Source organism: Choloepus didactylus, chromosome 9, assembly GCF_015220235.1.
Source record: "Choloepus didactylus isolate mChoDid1 chromosome 9, mChoDid1.pri, whole genome shotgun sequence".
Taxonomy (NCBI): domain Eukaryota; kingdom Metazoa; phylum Chordata; class Mammalia; order Pilosa; family Megalonychidae; genus Choloepus; species Choloepus didactylus.
The window spans coordinates 31259404-31279408 of NC_051315.1; the positions used below are offsets into that span (position 1 = coordinate 31259404).

At 36.6% G+C, this 20005-nt stretch overlaps 1 protein-coding gene across 2 annotated transcripts in view; it reads left to right on the forward strand.

The window, feature by feature from the left end:
* The window catches only part of ARHGAP15 (Rho GTPase activating protein 15), a 653013-nt gene that overhangs the window by 32411 nt on the left and 600597 nt on the right, over positions 1–20005 (forward strand). For both annotated transcript variants that reach the window (XM_037850077.1, XM_037850078.1), the window contains exon 2: positions 10382–10560. In XM_037850077.1, the coding sequence (XP_037706005.1) occupies positions 10396–10560 (165 nt within the window). In that variant the 5' untranslated portion in view covers positions 10382–10395. The remainder of the gene's footprint in view (positions 1–10381; positions 10561–20005) is intronic.

The window sequence follows — 20005 nt, forward strand, 5'->3', positions numbered from 1 at the left end:
CCCAGACGGTGACCAGCAGTCCATATAATTATTGAACACTGCAATTGTCTTACAAATTGCACTTCTTCTCAACACTTGTGCCTAGGAGAGTTCTCCAGTGTTTGTTCTACTTGCAGTGGAGAGATTAGTGCACATCCTGGTCCTTTCTCACCTCTATAAATGATGGGAGATGATGGGCCCCTCCAACTAAAAATTTGGAATTATCCATAGGAAAGAAAGTTATCCCTACCTCACAACAAATACAAAAAATATTTCCAAATGAATCACAGTTTTAAAAATATGAAAAAGTGAATCAACAAAGCTGTTAGAGACATACATAAGAATAGTCAGTAGTTTTTGTGGCCATGTACTAGGCCAGGACTCCTTCAGAAGACAAAAGAAAAGCACCAGTTGCCAAAGAAAACAAATGATAAATTGGACAATATTAAAATTAAGAACTTCTATTCATGAAAGATACCATTAAAATTGCAAAAAAGCAACCAAGAAATGGAAAATGGTAATTACTAGAACATAGAAAGTCTATCAAGAATATATAAATGACTCCTACAAATCAGTAAGAAAAGATCAGACAATATAATAAAAATGATGCACAATCCTTGAACAGGTTCTTCATGAAAGAATACTAAATAGCAATAAGAATAACTAATCCAAAGCTACACAAACAGAAGTTTGAGTGAAAGAAGCCCAGCAAGAAAATATACATATTCTAGGTTTATATTTAAATAAAGTTTAAAAAATAGGTGACATTTAGAAGACAGAATAATGGTTACCTTTGGGTGGGGAGAAGACAGTGGCTAGAATAGAATATCAGGAGGAGACTGAAGTGTTGATAGTGTGGTTTTTCTTGGTCTGGGTATGGTTACACTGGTGTGTTCAGTTTTGACACTTCGCTGAACTTTATACACCAACAGAGATATATACACGCAGAGACTATTTTAATGTATTTTACTCGTAAATAAATGAGGTCTCACCTGAGGAAACTGAATTTTATATGCATTAAAGAAGATGTTCTGAATCATTTTATTTTAATTGTGTAGGCATTGTTTTTCCCAACAATGCACTACATTACTGTCCCATCCTCAGATATGCCCTTTTGGCATTAATATCCAATCCAATTAACTCAGTTTGGAGACATGAGAATTAGGGAAAGACTAATTGGATAACAAATTTGTTAAATAAAACAAATATCAGCTATATTTGACTACTGTCAATTATTGACTCCTGTTAATTACTGTTAAGCACTAATTATGCAATATGCAGCTTCCCCATATTTTAACCTGGGCAGTCCAAGATAGAGACAGAGGGAGCATGGTGATTAGATTTAATCTGTTTGATAAAATTGCTTTGCAACCTAGTTAATCCCTTTAGTTAAAAAACATTGTAGAAGAACAAGAAACCCCGGGATACTGAAACAGGCACAGGTTGCAAGGTACTTTTTGCACTTGGTGATCTTTTAGCAAAGATCAGAGAATCAGTCCCGTCCCAGAGAGTATCTGGGACCCTACTTGCTTTGTCAGTGTTTTCTATTATTGTGGCTACTGAGCAACTTGTTCCATGGCTGATGTTTTCTTCATAAATGACTTTTCATCATCAGTGCCCTAAGATAGTCATCCTTTTTCCCTTAGTTGATACCTGTATGCAAAAGGAAGAAAATGGCTCAGCATTTCTTGCTAAATTAGGTCGAAACTGACAGAGGAAACAGAGAAAAGATTGCATTACTTATGCCCCATGTGGTTCTCCTCTGTATCTAAGGGGATTGCTATTTCATAAAATTTCTTGTGCTCCCTAAACTTAATTGCATTGGCACAGGCATTTTTTTCCTATTTGGTTTTTAACTTTTTTTTTAGTACTACTTGATCACCAGAGGGAAATGCAGAAGCACTTCCACTAATCTTAACTTTATTTTTCTTCTATCTTCTTAATTACATGTAATTGTGCCCTTGTTACTCTTTTCCTTGAGTACTTTATTTTTTCACTCCTGTTAGATTTCTTATGTTTCTCTACATGTGATTGGTGGCTAGGATTGAGTATATACCTAGAAGTGAGTTAAAAGTGTGATAGAAGCAAGATTCCTAAAATTCTGGAGTATTTTTTTTTTGTCAGACCACTGAATGCTCTTATCATAAAAATAGTTTTTACAAATGGATGCTGTGATATTAATTCTAATTTAATGGTAATTAAGAAGTATCCCATGAAAATGCACAAGAATTCATTTTTAGAGTCTTGGGACTGGGGATCCCTTCCTGAGGGCTTGTTTTCACCAAATCTTGTGGGAGAGGATTATGCCTTCAACAAAGCATCAAATTAGTTTCCCAGAACCTACAAAATGAAACCCAAATTCTTTAATGGGAACTGCAGACTTTCCCTAATTCAGCCCTAATCAACCATCTCTTGCTATCTTTACCGCATAGCCTCCCACACTCTACCTTTTGCTGTGGATTTTCACTCCTCTTTCTCTTGTGCTTTTAGCCCATATTGCTTTTGACATCACTTCTGGAGTTCTACTTAAAAACAGCCAGGCCTAACGTGAGCTTCACTTTGAAATTGTCCCCAGTTCTGTCCTCCATTGCATTCTTATCAGACTTCATACTTCCATGGTAGGCAAACGTGCTTCTAATTTGTCAAAGGAGTGTGGCGACCCCAGAGGTCTTAAAATAATTTTTGTAGAACTGGTGGGAACTCACAGGTTGATTTCTCAGTGTAGGTGCTCAATAAATAATTGAAATGTGAAATCAGCTGCTTTGCTCCCGACAGGAGAGAGTCTAGCAGGCTTGGGAGCTTAGGCGATGAGGGATGACAATGCGACACCGAGAGCTACAAAATAAAGGTTGCCTACCACACAATTTTATCTGAGACTTATTCTACTTAGAAAGTATATTTGACTTCTCATTTTCACCACTTAGGATGCCCACATGCAATGGAAATAAACTGTATTACAATTTACCCATGCAGCGGATTTGTCAGACTTTAACAGTAAATACAACATATCCCCCAGATTCCTTGATATAAATTAAATAAATGCAAAAGCTTATTGTTGCATTTCCTATATATAACACCTGCCCAGCCTGAGACAATGGTACCCAATGGAGTGGCAATGGTCGAATTCCTTTACTTTGATCTTCCTTTCTCATTATAGTTGACATTTTTGAAACTGAATTTTATTGCACTCTCTCAGCTTATGGAAGTGGTCTGGGGAAATTAGACTTAATAGAGATGTAGAAGCCACAGGGAGAAAAAGAGAAGGAAAGTGAACTGGAAGGAAACTGAAATTAAAATGTTATTTTGGTAAATGGCTGCTGCGGTGGAGACGACAAACAAGTGTAATGCAAGTTAATTACTGACCTGTCATGAAAGTGTAACACAAAGGTTGTGCCACACATTACTAGAGCTACGATGGCCACAAGTCATTTCCACAGGGGAAAAAAAAAAGAACTTGTGCTACCACAGATCAACATAAGATCTTTCCAGGGGATAGAAATGAATTTCTCTAAGAAATAATGTTTGTCTGCAGAGTTGCCATGTGCTCCTAGCAGACCTGGAGAAACAGTTCTTCCCAAACACACAGAAGGGAACAGCGTTATGCTGTCTGTAAGGTTACTCCTGCATGTTTTGGAGGAGGGGACTGTGTTCCTTCGCATTTGGGGTAACCATTAGGGTTCATTGGCTATGCAGTGAGAACTTAAGCTAGTACCCATAGAATACAAATTCACTGGAGTGCATTCAATGCTTGCCTCTCAGATGGTTTTCCTAACAAAAGTCTGAGTGGTAACCCATGTCAAGCAAGAGAGTCCTTCAGCTGGCAGAAAGAATATCAAGCACCTAAAGGAAGTTGTAACCAGAAGGAGACTTTCTCTATTCTTAGAGCAAATAATTCTGCTGAATTCTCAGATGGTGATGAAGGTGGTCATTTTTTAATAAAAAAGAAAGATAGGGGTTACTAAGAAAGGGAAATGTGGTATTCTTCACATTTTTGAATATTCATATGTAACTATGGATTTCCAAGCATACTTTAATGTTGGCCTGGGAAGGCATTAAAAGTATTGCTTCTTTTGGTGTCTAATTTGTTATGACATATTCATAGTTCATCAGCCCTTAGAAACAGTGGCCAGAGTGCGTTATAAATATTTTTTTAATATGGAATAAAATTGGTCAGACATTTCCCTATTGGTAATGCATTAACTAAATTAATATTTGTTTTCCATTTATCCTTTTATTGGGCATCTCTTGTTGTGTCAGGAAGCACAGGAACATTTTTAGACACCTAAGTAGAAAGACTCACAGTATTTATACTGATATGGCTACACTATTATCATTTTGTCTCCCTGATCTCTGTCAGCTTTCCTTGGCTTTCTTGATACCTATTTTTTCCATCCATAGTTTCTACTCGGATTTGGGTCTCTGACCAGCCCTACCTTGGATAGGCTGTGGCACCTTGGAGAAGACATTCAATCTCAATTCGATTTTCTCTGCTCTGCAACATGACAATTATATCATAATTCCTATTTAGTTTTTCCTGGCACACAAACTCAATACTTTTATTTTTAAGGTTGCTGATGGGAAAGAGAAGTCAAAAATACTTTCTAACTGAAAAAGGCAATCTGCTGAGCCTTCGTGTAATGAACAGAATGCAACAAATAAATGATGGAACAGCTATGAAGTTTGTGATTAGATAAACTATTATGTTCACGTCTATTTGGGTATGTACAGCATGAGTGGGGAAACTTGGCCCAGAATATCTCTGAACCAAGTCTGCTGAGGAGATCCAAAGTCTGTGAGATTTTTATGAAGTGCATTCTCATCACTGCTTCCTGTTTTTAAAACAGTATTGAAAGTGGAACCAGTGCAATATCACAAACTATTCTTGCTCTTCTCTTGGTACATATAAAATCAGGAAGTCTAGAGAAATTGAAAAGCCAATGTTAAGTGATTTACATTCCAATTTCTAACTCAGGGATGAGTTTTGTAAAATCAATGGATATTCTTAGACACATGCAAAATGAACTGATGTCTTCAATATTTTCAGTAGTCAATTAGCAAGTCTCCTGGAAGCATCTAAATGCACAAGTCTTCAATATTCTTTCCTAATAAAATTAATAATAGTAATAATAATAATAAATGGATGATATACTATAGGAAGAACAAGGGAACACTGGATAGGCATGCAGTACTGAGATAAAATAAAACTTAAAGTTAATATGACTTGTATTTAACAAAAATGCCTGATGCACTAAGTTGCATAGAAATAAGCATAAACAAATTTTACATTCTACTCTACAAATCTATAATGGTGAGGGTCTTTGAAGAATGAAAACAACAGATTATGATTTAAAATCCCTCCAAATATTCCTGAAACAATAATACAGAAAGACTCAAAACATCAGAAGCCTACATTCCCTTTCTGAGGACATCCTGAAATTCATACATATGTTCCTGGAAGCACAGCTACAACCAGATGCTGGGAGACAAGTCATGATGGGAACTGGGGTGTGAGGGTTTCATCTGGCTTTAGGTTGGGCAGGCTTTGCGATGAGATTGCTCCTTTAGGATATTGTTTCATAAAGACTCAAAAATAAGACCACCATAGCAGGGCCATCACATTGCACAGCTCCAGGGGCACCAGTTGCTAGAATGCATGCTGATATCCTATCCCCAGTCACAAATGCTACCTCTCCACAGATTTACTTAAGGACATAAATGGAGTGGGGTAATCAGAGTCCTTCTGCTTCAAGATATATCCCCACACGGTAAGAAGCATTTCCAGTTTGAGATTCAGGTAAATGTTTCCCTGAGAGTTAAAGAGAAGTCTGATTAATCATTTACAACATTGTGTTAATTAGGTTAATCATCACTTCCATCCCCCTTTTCATATACATCTAAGAAAGCCACTGAGAGCATGGATGTTTTGAAGGAGATAGGATAAGGAGAGTGGATGAACAAATGTTCAGAACTTCTAACTCTGTCGAGATGACGCCTGAGCAGGGTTCCCAGCAGGGAGCCCTGGCAGCCAAAATATGGAAAGGATCACAGGTGCCTGGGGATACAAAGAGCAAAAAGAGTGTTAGGATGTAGGCAAGGGGAAAATGGGCAGTTGGAAGTGGATAAAGAAAGAGCTATAGATGGGATTCAAAAATAACTTGTAAAATTTCGCCTAGAAGCTGCTCTATCCACCACAAAAAGTTCTTATCAGGATCAGTAAGCATAAATCATCTCTGGACCCACAAGTACAGCAGTTACAAATACTGCGGTTACAACTACAGCTATCATTTCAGTCCTGTCAGATTTCCTTCCCGCTCTGTCCTCCCTGCTTCCTCCTATACCTCCCTCTGTCCTGTAGGTGTGTCCTGGTACCTTCCGTCTTGCATTCAATTCATGCATAGAGGAGGTTTATTCATTGTGCCAAGAAAAGCCTGCCTCCCACATTCTTTCCATGACAGTGTCTGAAATGCCAGCCCTTACCAGCACTGGGTAGGTTAAAAGGGATGGGCTCTCAGTCAGTCATCCCACCAGATGAGGCAAGCAAGATGATCAGACTCATCATCACACAGAGGTCAACTGCCACCTCCTTCATGAAATCCATCAGTTCCATCTGAGGTTGATGCCATGGCCCTTCTCCCCATCTGTGTACCCCTCTACTCTGATGTAGTTATTGGTTTGTTTCTCTATCACCCTCACTTTAAGATGCTTGGTTAAAAAAAGACAATCTCCAGCCCTTAATATAGTCCCTGGAACTTAGGAGAGTCTCAATAAATGCTGCATGAATTTATTTCTGCTAGTAGAAATCTTAAAGAGGTTTTATTTTTCCTTGGGGAAGGGGACCTCTTTTGTGCTTTTCCCTCAAGAGCAATATAGGGCCCTGCAAAATTAGAACCTCCCCAAATACTTGCAAACATGTGAACAGTTATGGAATGGTTTCAAGTGAATGGCGTTGTTGAAGAATGTACAAAGCAAAAGGAAGAAATGGAAGAGGCAGAGGGGAGGGGCAGGGATCAACAAAATGTGAGCACAGGTTCAGATAAGAAAGCAAGTGATGGCTATAGAAGAGAAAGAGGAAATTAAGGGAAATAACATTAACACTGTGGTAGGGGAAAGATGAGCCTAAAGGAGAGATATGAAGAAGAAAGATTTTGAAGTGCATTCTGCAGCCTGCCCCAGAGAAAAGAGAGACAGAGAAGGCAGATAAGAATCCTTTTAATAATCCAATCTTTCGACAGTAACACTTCCCTAGGCAAATTATGGGTTGATTGTGAAATCAATACACGAATGCAAATTTTGATTTTGCACTGAAATTTGTGCAGTCTCTGAGGAAGTAACATGTCCTATAAATGCCATCTGACTGGGCTATTTAAAAACTGTGGCTTGATGCACTTGGTAAAAAGACAGTGGCTTCAGCCAGACTGACCTCCCTTACCACTATCGTAAGCAGCACCGCCCTTAGAGTTTGAATCTAATGAATGACATGGAAGAGAAAAGTCTTGAAAGCACTTGAAGGAAAAATTCAGATTTTCCTAGAAAAAATTTAAATGTTTGATCGTAGACAGCTCCAAATTTCTTGGACATCCATACAAACCAAAACATTTCATTGTTGCTTATTTCCTTAAGTATCCTGTAGTACTTCTCAGGCTCCTGGACTTTCAGTTGAAAAGGACCCTGCAGGTCATAGGAATTCTCTTGGCCACTCACTCCTGCCTCTCACTGTCATTTTTTTTCCAACGATGACACTGAGGTCCATTGACTTGGATGAGTTCACAAAGGTGACTGTTAGAAACAGTGCTAGCAATAGAAGCCATCTTGCACTCTTTTCACTACATTAGGCTAATTGTGTACTACAATCCAGGTACTCCATTATGATATGAAAATCCCTAAATTGTCCTTCCTTCATTCATCCATACATCATTCACTGAGAAATACCTTGAGTAAACCCATACCTTTAGTAGTAGAAGTTTTCATAAATGACAAAGATTCATAGATTCATTTTGCTATTGTCAAGTAGTTAACTTTCAGTAGGCTAAGGAAAATTAGTCAGCTCAATAATAAGTAGTAAGTATATAGCATACAAACAAAAATGAATATGTTATCCTTTACTGGACCAGGGATATGTGGCAAAATTACCACTTCCGTTTTCTGCATGTGATTGCTTTTGCATTTTGGACAGTTTTATAATAATCTAGAACTTATTCTAGTTAGATACAGAGATAGGATCCCTCATGCTTATGTTAGTGACTAGATGAAACACATTTTAAATCCTTCTCATTAGAGTATCTGTTTTAATTCTGTGGGATAAAAGAGAATGCATTATCTTTTTTTTTTTCCTCAAATTCTTATTTCATACTTAAAGAGCTCTTTAATTCTTAATTAGGCTTGCGTTTTATAATACATCACTTATGTAGTTCCATAAAAAGGAAAATATAAGTGAAATAAATTGATTAAGGAATTCCTAAACAATTTTATGAAGGATAGCTGAAGTAGAAATAAATTCAAAATATTTAAAGGATACAGTTTGATCATTTTTGGCATTTATATATATATACATTTGTGAAACCATCACCGCAATCAAAATAACAAACATATCCATCACCCTCATCCTTTCTGCTTGGTGTACTCCTTCTCTCCTCCACCTTGTCCCTAGTCCATCACTGATCAACTTTCTGGAATTATAAGTTAGTGTGATTTTCTACAATTTTATGTAAGTGAAATCATACAATATGCACTTTTATTGCTTAGCTTATTTAACTCAGCATAATAAATTTGAGATACATCTGTGTTGTTTCATGTACCAATGGTCCATTCCTTTATATTGTTGAGTGGTATTTCACTGTGTAGATAAACTAGAATTTGTTTATGTATTTGCTTATTGATGGATATCTGGGTTTCCTTTTTAGAATAAAATATATGCTCCTCCAACTTTTTTTTTTTGCCCAATGTCCTTGAGCAAATTAATTAATCTCTCTGATCCTTATTTTTCTCCTCTATAAAAAAGATGGGCTTAATCTTCTAGGATTCATAAGGATTAAACTGCTGGACACATTGCCTGGCACATAGTAAATACTCAATAAAAATTAAATTTCTTCCTAAATTGTCATTGATTTGCCTTACTGGCATCAATTATAAGGAATGTTTTCTTTTAAATATTAAAATGCTTTTTTTCTCTTCTAACCATGTTAGTATCCACCTGGATTGGCCATTACAATGATTGCAGTCCCATTTTATGACCAACAACATGGTGCTAATAATACAATTTCCTCCTTAAAATAAAATCCTTGTTTTTTATTACATTGGCCCCTATAACTAACTGGTTTCAATTTTGTGCGATTTTATACACACACGCCCAATGCCAGGTACAGCATGGCTGCATGGCAAGGCTTGGAGACAACCACTGGGCTAAAAGCTTTTCTGCTTCTAGAGGGTTAGAAGCCATGTATGCATCACAAATGTACTATCTTTAATGAGATGATATGTTCATTTGAGGGGTGGTAGAAGGGGCATTTGAAATGATTTTGGATTTGGGGAGGAGCTAAAGCCCTCCCAGTCCACCCACTGATGCTCCCATAGTTTAGTTCTCTTTGTTTTTTATTTTTCCCCAAATTATTTCTTCCTCACCACTGTTCCTTTAAAATCTTGCACACCTGAACTTTTCTACTTAAATCCGACTCCTTCTAGTAAAACAAATAAATAAATAAACTGTGTTGGTTTTCTCATTCTTCATATTCTTTATAAATATTATGTCCAACCAAGCTGTTAACTCTAGGTCTGTTGGCATGTGGCAGTGGACAAAGGAATTTTAAATTTCCTCCTGTGGATATTGTGAGTGGGAGTGGGGCATAGGATTGAGCCCATTGCTAGTGAAGCCAAGATGTCATGTTTGATAAACAACGGTACCTGTATCTTTTGCTCTGGTGACAATTCTACTCAAGTAAATTTGACCTTATTCACATAAGTTTTGGTCACCTCAAGAGGTGGCTGGTGGTAGTGTGAGTGTTGGTAGGGGTTGGGGAGCAAGGAACAGTTCAGTGGAGTTGTGACTAAAATAAACATACATCCAAAGATGATCAGTTGGCCACACCATTTCTACACAAGAAAGTCTGTATCATATTATTGCCATTTGGAGTTCCCTAAGGGTATTAGGAACTGCACAGACCATGGGTGTGCTGCCTATCGATTTTTGAAGTCCTCTGCCCTGTATGTACTGTCCACATATAGGGACTCTGACTGATAAAAATAACTACCAAGTAATTACCTTATTCTTCACTGCTCAGAGAGGAGGGCATTCTTTTATTTATTTAATGTTTATGTCCTAATGATTAATAGGCATGTTTACTCCACCAAGAGTTTTTCATGGAAAAGTATATATTTCGAATAATATAGTGCTTTTGTATTTTATCAGGGTAGCACTTTAATATGCAGAAACCTACAAATTCTGGTACCTCTGTGGAGACACTGAATTCCACCCGCCAAAGCACGGGAGCTGTGCAAATGAGAATCAAAAATGCCAGCAGCCACCATGACAGGCTGAGCCAAAGTAAATCCATGATCCTCACCGATGCTGGGAAGGTCACTGAACCCGTAAGTCAAATACCCAAATACCCCCAGTTCCTTATCATATAGCATTTTGCTAAACAACAACAAACCAAAGAGCTAATTAGCCTTGTTTTATTTGTTTTCCTAATGTGCAGGAGAAAACTGTTTTTGTAATGCATTTTCTCTTGCCTACTTATAGTTATAATAATATCCCCAGTTGTGTGAGAAGAGCTGGGCTTAATCCAGAGTGATAAAGTGGATTTGGAGCTAGACTGAAGAGCACCTTTGACTCATTTTAAGGGCTTCTACTATCATGCTTCAGTGTCATAAAAATAATGAGGTTATGCTACCATGTGGTGTTTGTACTTCCAAATACAGTACATCACTTTGAAAAGCCAGAGGCTAAAATTAGCTAAGAATGAACTGGGGAAAAAAATCTTAAAAAAAAAAAAAAAAAGAAGAAGTAAATCTCTTCTTTAAAATCTCCCAATGATTTATGATATTGGAGATTAAGATTTGATTTGGAATGGGCTTAAACGATGGGAGTGGTGTGGCTATTTAAGGTTTGGAGAGGAAGCCATTTTGTCAGGATAATGTGTCATTAGGAAGATTTGAAATACAATAGTTAGAGATGAACTCTACTGCCAATTGTGTCCCTGCCCCTGTTCGCATCCTGAGCCACTAAATGCACTGATTGCGATGAGTCTCCTCTGGTTAATTTTCTTCCATAATGGTGGTAACTTGCAGCTGAGGCCATAGGATGTTACAAAATTATTTATGCAATGTTAGCCACTCTTTTGGACCCCAGATCTATTTTGTTTCTCGCAGTGAGAGCAAGAGCAAGTAATAGATTCACTGGGACAGGCTGTGAGTCCCAGTCACCCTGCAGAAACATGTGAGCTATTAATTGAGTGTTCTGTTAATATCGTAGGAGCCTATGAAATATTCAGCTCCCTAACCGAGTTATTAAATGAGATAAACTTGCTGAGTAGCATGTTACTGATTATATTTATTCCCCATTTTTCACTCGAATTTCAACTGCAAAATTAACCCACAGCAATCTCAGGAGCTTGAGAAATTTATTATTTTAATCATTCTTTCTTCAGGTGTCATAGGCAAATTGAGTGTTAGGAAGCTAGTGATTATATTTTGGGAGGGAGAAAACCATCCTTAGATAAGGTAACTAATGAGAGATTCATTTTCCTTTATTTACTTTTTCATTCAAAAGTATTGTCTGTTAGGAGGCACAACAGTGCTCGCCTCACTTTGCTTTTAAAACAGCTAAAATGTTCCTCAACTCTGAACTTGAGAAAGTGGTTAGAGTAAATTATTGGAATTTCTATAATGTATTAACAGAAAGAACTGTACCTTTGAAAAAGTTTAAAAGTTAAGTATATTTAATGATGCCTAACATATTTTATTGGCTGTGTTTAACAAAAGGCACTATGCCGCAGTTGTTTTTGACAAGCATGAAAACATCACAGCATGAGACTGCAAAAGGAATTATGGAGAGAAATTACAAGTGATCCATCTCTCAATGAATTATCCACCTCAATAGCCCGCAGAACTCAGCTACCAATTAACACCTACTTTATTACATGTTGGGATGTACTTAATAACTTTCATGTGTTTATGCACTATTACCTTGACTGATGCCTCTTGTACAATTAGGCATAATTGGCATATCAATATGCAAAAGTTAAAAGGATTAACCCTCTTAAAACTAATGAGCATTTCTGTATCCAGCTGCTAAATGAGACAAAATTAGCATTTTTCACTTTTGGGCAGGATTTTATCATGCAGTTTCTCATTGTTGATATTACCTTGTTACATAACTTTAGTTTGGGGGGTTGTATGCTGGACTGTTAGAGAATAAGAGTTTTCCAAAGTTAAATTAGCTATAATTATCCCAGCTTTTGTTTCCGCATTCTTAGCCTGGGCAATATGTATTCCTTGACAAGGAACAAAAATAAAAGTTACTTTTGGTTATGTGTGCTCAGTGCATAATTATAAAAAAGGGATATTTTAGTAAGGATATGTCATTTCACCGAGAAAACTTGGCTCAGAGATGCTGTATTGAAAGCTTGCCATGGCACTAATTTTCTTTCTGTCTCAGTTCTTTTCATCTCTTTTTTCCATGCACAATTTTCTGACTAGATACTGACAGAATGTAAAGTATTTTGGCATATTTATTCAAACAAGCCTGTTAAAGTTATCTGCTCAAGCTAAACTAAGAACTTGATTTTTCAGAAGCTGGGGGGTGGGGTGAGGTCAAGCAGGGGGGGGGGAGATTGAATTTATGAGAAGTGGGAGGAGATGTATGTTAAGAATGTTTACATACGTTCACGTGTAGTATGATTTGTTGTCATAGAGACACATATTTAATCTGTGCAGAAAAAAATTAAGAGTACTTAGAGATTATATATATGTGATACATCCTATTTAATATGTATTGCATATAATAGTACTTGTTCACTAATTCAACAATTATGTGAATATAATATGGACTTACAGTAGAATCTGATAATTACAGTAATAATGAATTGATTCATTACAAAAGTGATAACATGTTCTGGGGTCAAATCAATTATATAATTTTGCCATTAATTCTTAACTCCTCTTTTTTACTTTGTTCAATTAAAAATATTTTTGATATGACTGTAACTCAGAACATAATTTAAAATGTTCCTGTATACATGTCACATTATTGGTATCATGAATAAAGAAGCAAGTTGAAATACCAATATAAACATTTATTTGTCCCTTAGCTATACAAACAAAGGTGAATTTACTTGTTAAATTAACAATTTTGATTACCTAGAGGCTGCAGGGATATTATGCAGTAAAACAGGTATTGATACTCCATTAGTATTTTATTGGTGGTATGCACCATTTTCTTTAGCCACTAAATAATCATTTTTATTTGGTTAATAATATCAATATCTTTTCAAGTTTCAAAGAGGCTACTTTGCTACATGGGAAATTTTGGAGAGGTGGGACGTTTGGACATGGGGCCATGTGGTTAGCAAGATCACCTTTCTGTCAGAGAGATCTGGAGCACTAGAATGGGCCCTCTTAAAGGTGGACTGCTTTTTTTTTATCCGGGTGTGCTAGGCGGAGAAGCAGAAGGCTCAGTGAGTGTAAATGGGGCAAGTGAGGTGTGCCTCTTTAAGGGCTAATGAAAAATCCATGAAAGAGTTAATGACAAAGGTTTAATGTTTGCTTTGATGTTATTTATAACAGGGATGCTCCAGCATACTAGACAGTTTAGAATAGATATTAATGAAGAGTTTAAATAGCCTAAATCTGGAAACAGCAGACATAGGGTTTAGCAGGCGAGAGCCGTTTTGGCATTTAGTGCTGGTTTCTTAAGCAGCACTATGTATGAATATTTACCATTTTCATCTTGTAAACCCCACTGAAGTGCCTGACTTCATTAGTGGCCATCGTGAATAGGGAAATATCTTTACAGTGGTACTCAGAAAAAGACTTAGTTCTAGCCATTCCTAAACATTACCATTAACATAGAAGACTCTTTTTGCTTGCATTAACAGTCTGTGCTGGTTCATTTCTCTTTTTAATACATTATCAGAAAAAAGGAGAAAATAATTTTCTTTTGTTTCTTACTTCTGTGATTATAGGATACTTGCCAAAGTTGTGGCTAGCCAAAAAGGCAGACTTAAAAATTGCTACTAAAAATATAAGCCTTCTGTTTAGCAGAGTTTTTGAGAAATATTGTGAGATTGAAGGGCTTGTCCATGTTTACTTCAAATCAAGCTCATAGTTAGGTTGGAGGCTTTGTTTGTATAAATTGTCCTGAAGTGGATCCTGATATTTAATTAAAATGACACTAAATCACATTGAATTGATAAGACTTGGCATCTCAAACAAAGGTAATTGCCCGTATTGGTTTTGTACAAAAATAGCACTGCTTGGAAAATGTGCAGCCAACACAGACTGTCAACTCCATTTATAGATCAATATGTGAAACCATTGATCAGGCAGGCATGTGTAACAGTAACACTTTGCATTTATTTGTTGTTTTTATACCACATTAAGGCTTACAGGATTATAGACTTCCTAAATATTTTGACTTCCTCATAAATATATGATCTGTTGCATGTTAATTAAATGAGAGTCTGCAGCCATTTCTAAAATTGTTTTTAGTTTGATGATTTCCTTTTATTGCTGTGGATCGGATGATCTGAAAATGGATTAGTTTCCTTCTGCATAAAGATTATTAAAGCTTATTTTAATGTGTCCTATTTAGTGTAAGATATGGCTGCCTTTTTGCTTTGAAAAATGTAGATACAGACAATTATTTTCTTTTAGAGAGTTGCTGATCTTTTTTTTTTTTTTTTTTTTATTAACCGGGCATTCTCAGCGCTCAATGTAGAATTATTTCCTGACATATTTTGTACACCCTGTAGATAACAGGTCTTCTTGATTTCCCTGATAGAATTGGTTTTCTTTCTTTCCTTATTATTTGCTCTGTAGTGCAGGCATCTAATCAAACATCATGTAGAAAATAAACTGATCATCTCAATTAAATTCTAGACACACACAAATATAATTTGAATTCTATTTTTCTGATTTGAGAACAAGACTTATGAACTGTTCTTATACACTGCCTTCTGCCGTTATATCTTTCTTATCTCATCAGTGTAAGGACAGTGTTTTGTTCCTAATCTTTATTGGACTATTGTGGATGACATTTGTGAGCCATTTTGGTTTATAAGGAAAAGCTGGAGGACAGTGGAATGAGACTCTCCATAGATCCAAGCCTCAGATATGAGTACGCAATAATGCGTCTTCCACTGCAATTTTCTTTGCCACTGAGAGGTCAATTTTGTTGAGAAATCTTTTTATATCCTCTATATACATTAGGAGTACTATTTTCAAGACAGCACTTGGCTTTATATACAATATTAAAATGATAAACAAGACTTCAGAAACAGAAAAAAAATATATGTGAAATTCAGGGGTTACCTAAGGTAACTAGTCTGAGGTAGTTTGCAATCACGCTGTAGAGCAGGCAAAAAAGTTTATTAGCTGCAATTCTGACTTTTACATCAAATGTACCGGGGCGGGGGGGTGGTGCAAAAACAGTTCAAAAACCATCAGAGATTTCTTTCATTGTTCTTGCCATCTTCTGTCATCTCATGCTGTGAAAATCTCTAACTCTGTTTACCAAGCACACATTGGACTTGCCCAAAGGTTCAGAAAGTTTACGATGTCATTGTCGACTCTGCACTTCAAATAATGAACCAGGGCTCTCAAATTCTCGAAAGTGGCTGTGCAGTTTCCATTTTAACTTGAGCATAGCTAAATTTGTTTATAATCTCCTACTGATTGAACATGGTGCTGAATGTACATGAGGTACATTTTTTTTTTAAAGTTAGTCCTCTGATTTCTAATTTGAATCCAAAACTCTAACCTTGTTAGCATCTGGACTTATTTCCATAATAACAACCCCTTCAGAACCTACAAAGTAATGAATAATTGACAACAAATGAAATGTTTTGATAGTTGTCGGCACAAAGCATGTTTAATGTTTTGTGTTGCTTCCTAGCTAATTATGTAGATGACACATTTGTCAGACCTTGACTGCCATTAGAAACGTGTTTCCAGAGGGGAGAAAAACAGGCTATTCATAGAGTAATTAACTAGAATGCTCAATGACCTGTGAGAGATTCAAATCGCTGCCAGTTCAGACATTGTTTTGTTACAGAAGCAGAGGGGTAATTAAAATTCCAAATTACAGTCCTATGATGGAGCATTTGTTTGTTGACAGTATACTCTTACTCTAGTTTGTTAATTCTTTTTTAAATTGCTTCTAATCCATTTTATAGCGTTAGGAGTTCCGTCTTTGAATTTACTGACAACTAATATTATGGTAAATTGTACTTCAATGGAGTACTGCCTGCCTCACAGTTTCGAGGGAGCACTAGGTGGGTGGGATAAAATAGCTCTTTCAGTAAACTGACATATCAGGTGCTGGCAGTGGGAACACCGCTAACGTGGAATGTCTTGTTAAACACTGTTTTGAATTCTGTGGGAGGGGAAAATGCCTTAATAAAACTACAGAGATAAATAGAAAAGGACACACAACTAAAAGAAGGAAGAAGCCTAATCCTCCAACAATAAATGATTGATTAGAGTGTTCTGTTAAGAAAAGAAGAAGAGTTAGAGATGAGGAAGATTAGGGAAATATTGTGGTATTGAGTGGTGTTGAGTTCAAGTCAGAAGATCCGAGTCTGTAGGGAAAGTTCCCAGAGACCGCACCGAGAACGGCATGTTTTACAGGAATACTTTCCATCTCAAGTCAAAAGGAAACCGCCGGGTAATGGGTATCTCCCATAATTTTTTTTTTCCAAGCACATAATGGATAGTTGACAAATGTAGAGTGCTAAAACATTCTAAAAACTTCATTGCAAGTGAAACATTTATTTAGGCTGCTGAAAGTGAGAATATAGTTTTATTAAAAAGATCTGACAGAAGTCACACGGGGTTTGGTGCAGGCGAGCTGACAGAAGCATCCAGTGGGCGCCGATTATCCCCAAGTCACTGTCAGCTAGGATTGATTTTCACTTTCTCCGTTTATGTAACGATTCCTGTAATGCAGCTGACCCCAAATCACGTTACCTTGTCATTTCTCTGCATGGATCAGGAAAAGATGAGCTGAAAATAGCTAGACACTGACCTTGAACTTGCCAACAGTGGGGTTTTTCTGTAGTTCATGTACAAAGATTAAGGCAAACTGTTCTTCTGTTGCGTTCACTATAGCAGCACAAGGGGGCAGAGCGGTACTAGAGATTACAGGTAAAATAGATTCTACGCCAGCATGTAAAGACTAAAATACTGAGTCGGAGCCAGAGGTCTCATTTTTACATCTTATTGTAGACATAAAGAAGAATTACTGATGAATCAACATCTCAGGTCCCCTGATGTTCATAATCAGTAATCTAAAAGTATACATTCTAATTTAAAAAGGTTACCTAATACTCTCCGTGGCAACAACTATGCTTTTCCACTAAATTATTTGCAGTATCTCTTATTTAATTCATATACTACTCATCACTCTTAAAATAACTTTGGAAACATAGTTGGTCATTATTAAGAGAGTTTTGAGACAAACTCCCAAGGTAATATGTGTCCTTTTATGAACAATTGTATCAGAAGGGATCAGAAGGTTAGAGCATTCTTTTTATACTTATTAAGTATATATAAAAAAATAAATATTACAATTGGAGAATGTTATCTATTTATGTGCACTTATAAATACATAAAATGTGTGCCAGAAAATAGCATTTGATCTTTGATTCATATTTGTCTATACTTTATACATTTTCTCATTTTAATACTCTTCTCAATTTTCAACCATGTCCTTTAATGCATCATCATTATAATCATGATTATTCTGAAACACAGTATGTTGAACATTGCCCTTTGCTTTCTAGGACTCAGTTAAGCTAAATTCATTGTTGTCCTGATGCTGAATGTTTCTTCTAACTGGCACTCTGTCCACACTCAAGGAACCTGCCAAGTGAAGCAGGGAACTGAAGCAGGTTGAGAAACAGAAGATGAAACACTGTCTCAATTATCCCCTAGGTTGCAAGTGCCTAATTATTGTATGACAGCACAACAGCATCTTTGCATGTATGATGGCATCTAATATCATTTTTGCAACTTTCACAGTAACCAGCTCCTTTCTTGCATGCATGTAGTGGATTCTCTCTCTCTCTCTCTCTCTCTCTCTCTCTCTCTCTCTCTCTCTCTCTCTCTCTCTTTCTCTCTCATACACACACACAGACATTTTCAAATTACATATATATTTACAACCTAAATTATCAAGATAGCCTCAGTACTCTTGTAGATTTAATTCAGGATCAATTGACAATGTTAAGATGTGAGAAATAAGTAGAATTCCAATATGTTCCAAGGATGGGATAGACTGAAACCATTCTGTTGCCAAGAATATGGCTGAAAAGATTCAGAATACCTTTATCATCACAGAAATCTAAGATACCCAGTTTTTGGCTTCAGGTAGAAGAAAACAACTTCTTGCTTGAAGCATGAGTCCTCTAACTTAGAAGGATTTGGCAGGGGTGTGTGAGGCATGGGCTGTGGTAGATTTGCAGTTACAAAAACTGTATGTCTAAAAATGATGCACTTGAAGGCAATATGGGGAACAGTTGCATTCCTTTGTAGTCACACAGTCTACTTTGCGTTACTGCTCCTCAAAGCGTACAGAAGACCTCTAGCTTGCCCTCTGCTAGGGAGTAGGAAGCCCATCTCTAAATGGTTGATTAGCCTCTGTTTCTGAGGTCAAGGCAGACATAAAGGTGTTGCTGCTAAAACACTTCCCCAGAGAATTTTTTTTGCCCTCCCTCCCTTCAGTGTATAAGGCTTTTAACAAGGGACTCCAGTTCCTGATGTGTTCAGATTTGGTTTATTGTTACCATCTGTTTAATTACCCTCTCAGATTTATGTTGGGAAGCATGAAAGTATTTCACCCAGCCTTTGAATCCCTGTGTTCCTAAAGAGATGTGGGTAAAGTACATGTCAGTGTTCAAAGAGTGTATTAAAAACCAGTAAGCAGAATCATCTCCAAACAGTAACATGTAAAGAAAAGGCATTATTTTTCACTATTAATGCATGTTGCAAGTAATTAACAAATGTTCAGAGGTGTGGCACTCTCCCAGAATAAATGCCACCCCCTTAGATGCCATATCATATACTTCTCCTTTGAGGTGATGAATTCTTATGAGTCCCATTCTCTTTCAATGCAGTGGCCAAAAGTTTATTGGGGGAGAGATATGGGATTTGTCTTATAGCAGGGTGTATGGATGTCATATGTCCAGCAGGTTTAAGGATGTGCTAAAGTTTAAAGAGACGTCATATACTCAAAAATAAGGACAGAATTTTGGGAGGAAGATGGAAAAACCCAGAGTAAGTTCAGAGTTTCTTTCTTCCTCCTCTTTCTCCTCAATTTTTTTTTCTTACTTGATCTTTATTATATTATATATTTTTTTTTCTGGAGGCACCCCAGCCTGTTTCCATTGGCCACTATTGTCACCACTATATTTGGTGCATGTTTCCGCATACAAATACCTTTGATAACAAAAATTACACTCACTCATCAGTTTATGTCCAAATTATTTTATATACCAGTGTGTGGGCAATAACATAAAAATAAACAAAACCAAATTTGAGTGTTTATATATCAAAATGTTTTAGAGATTTGACAAGGGACTCTGAAAATCGAAAGGAAGTAAATGAAGTATTTTTACTTCCTAATGCAAAGAAGGTAAATAGCTACCAATGGTTCATTTTTGTTTATCCCTTAGGATGTTCTTTTTTTTTTTTAATTCTTTTTCTATGCAATTTTATTGATATATTCACATGCCATACAATCCTCCAAAGTGTACAATCAATTGTTCACAGTATCATCCTTTAGATGTGCATTCATCACAATCAATTTTCCAAC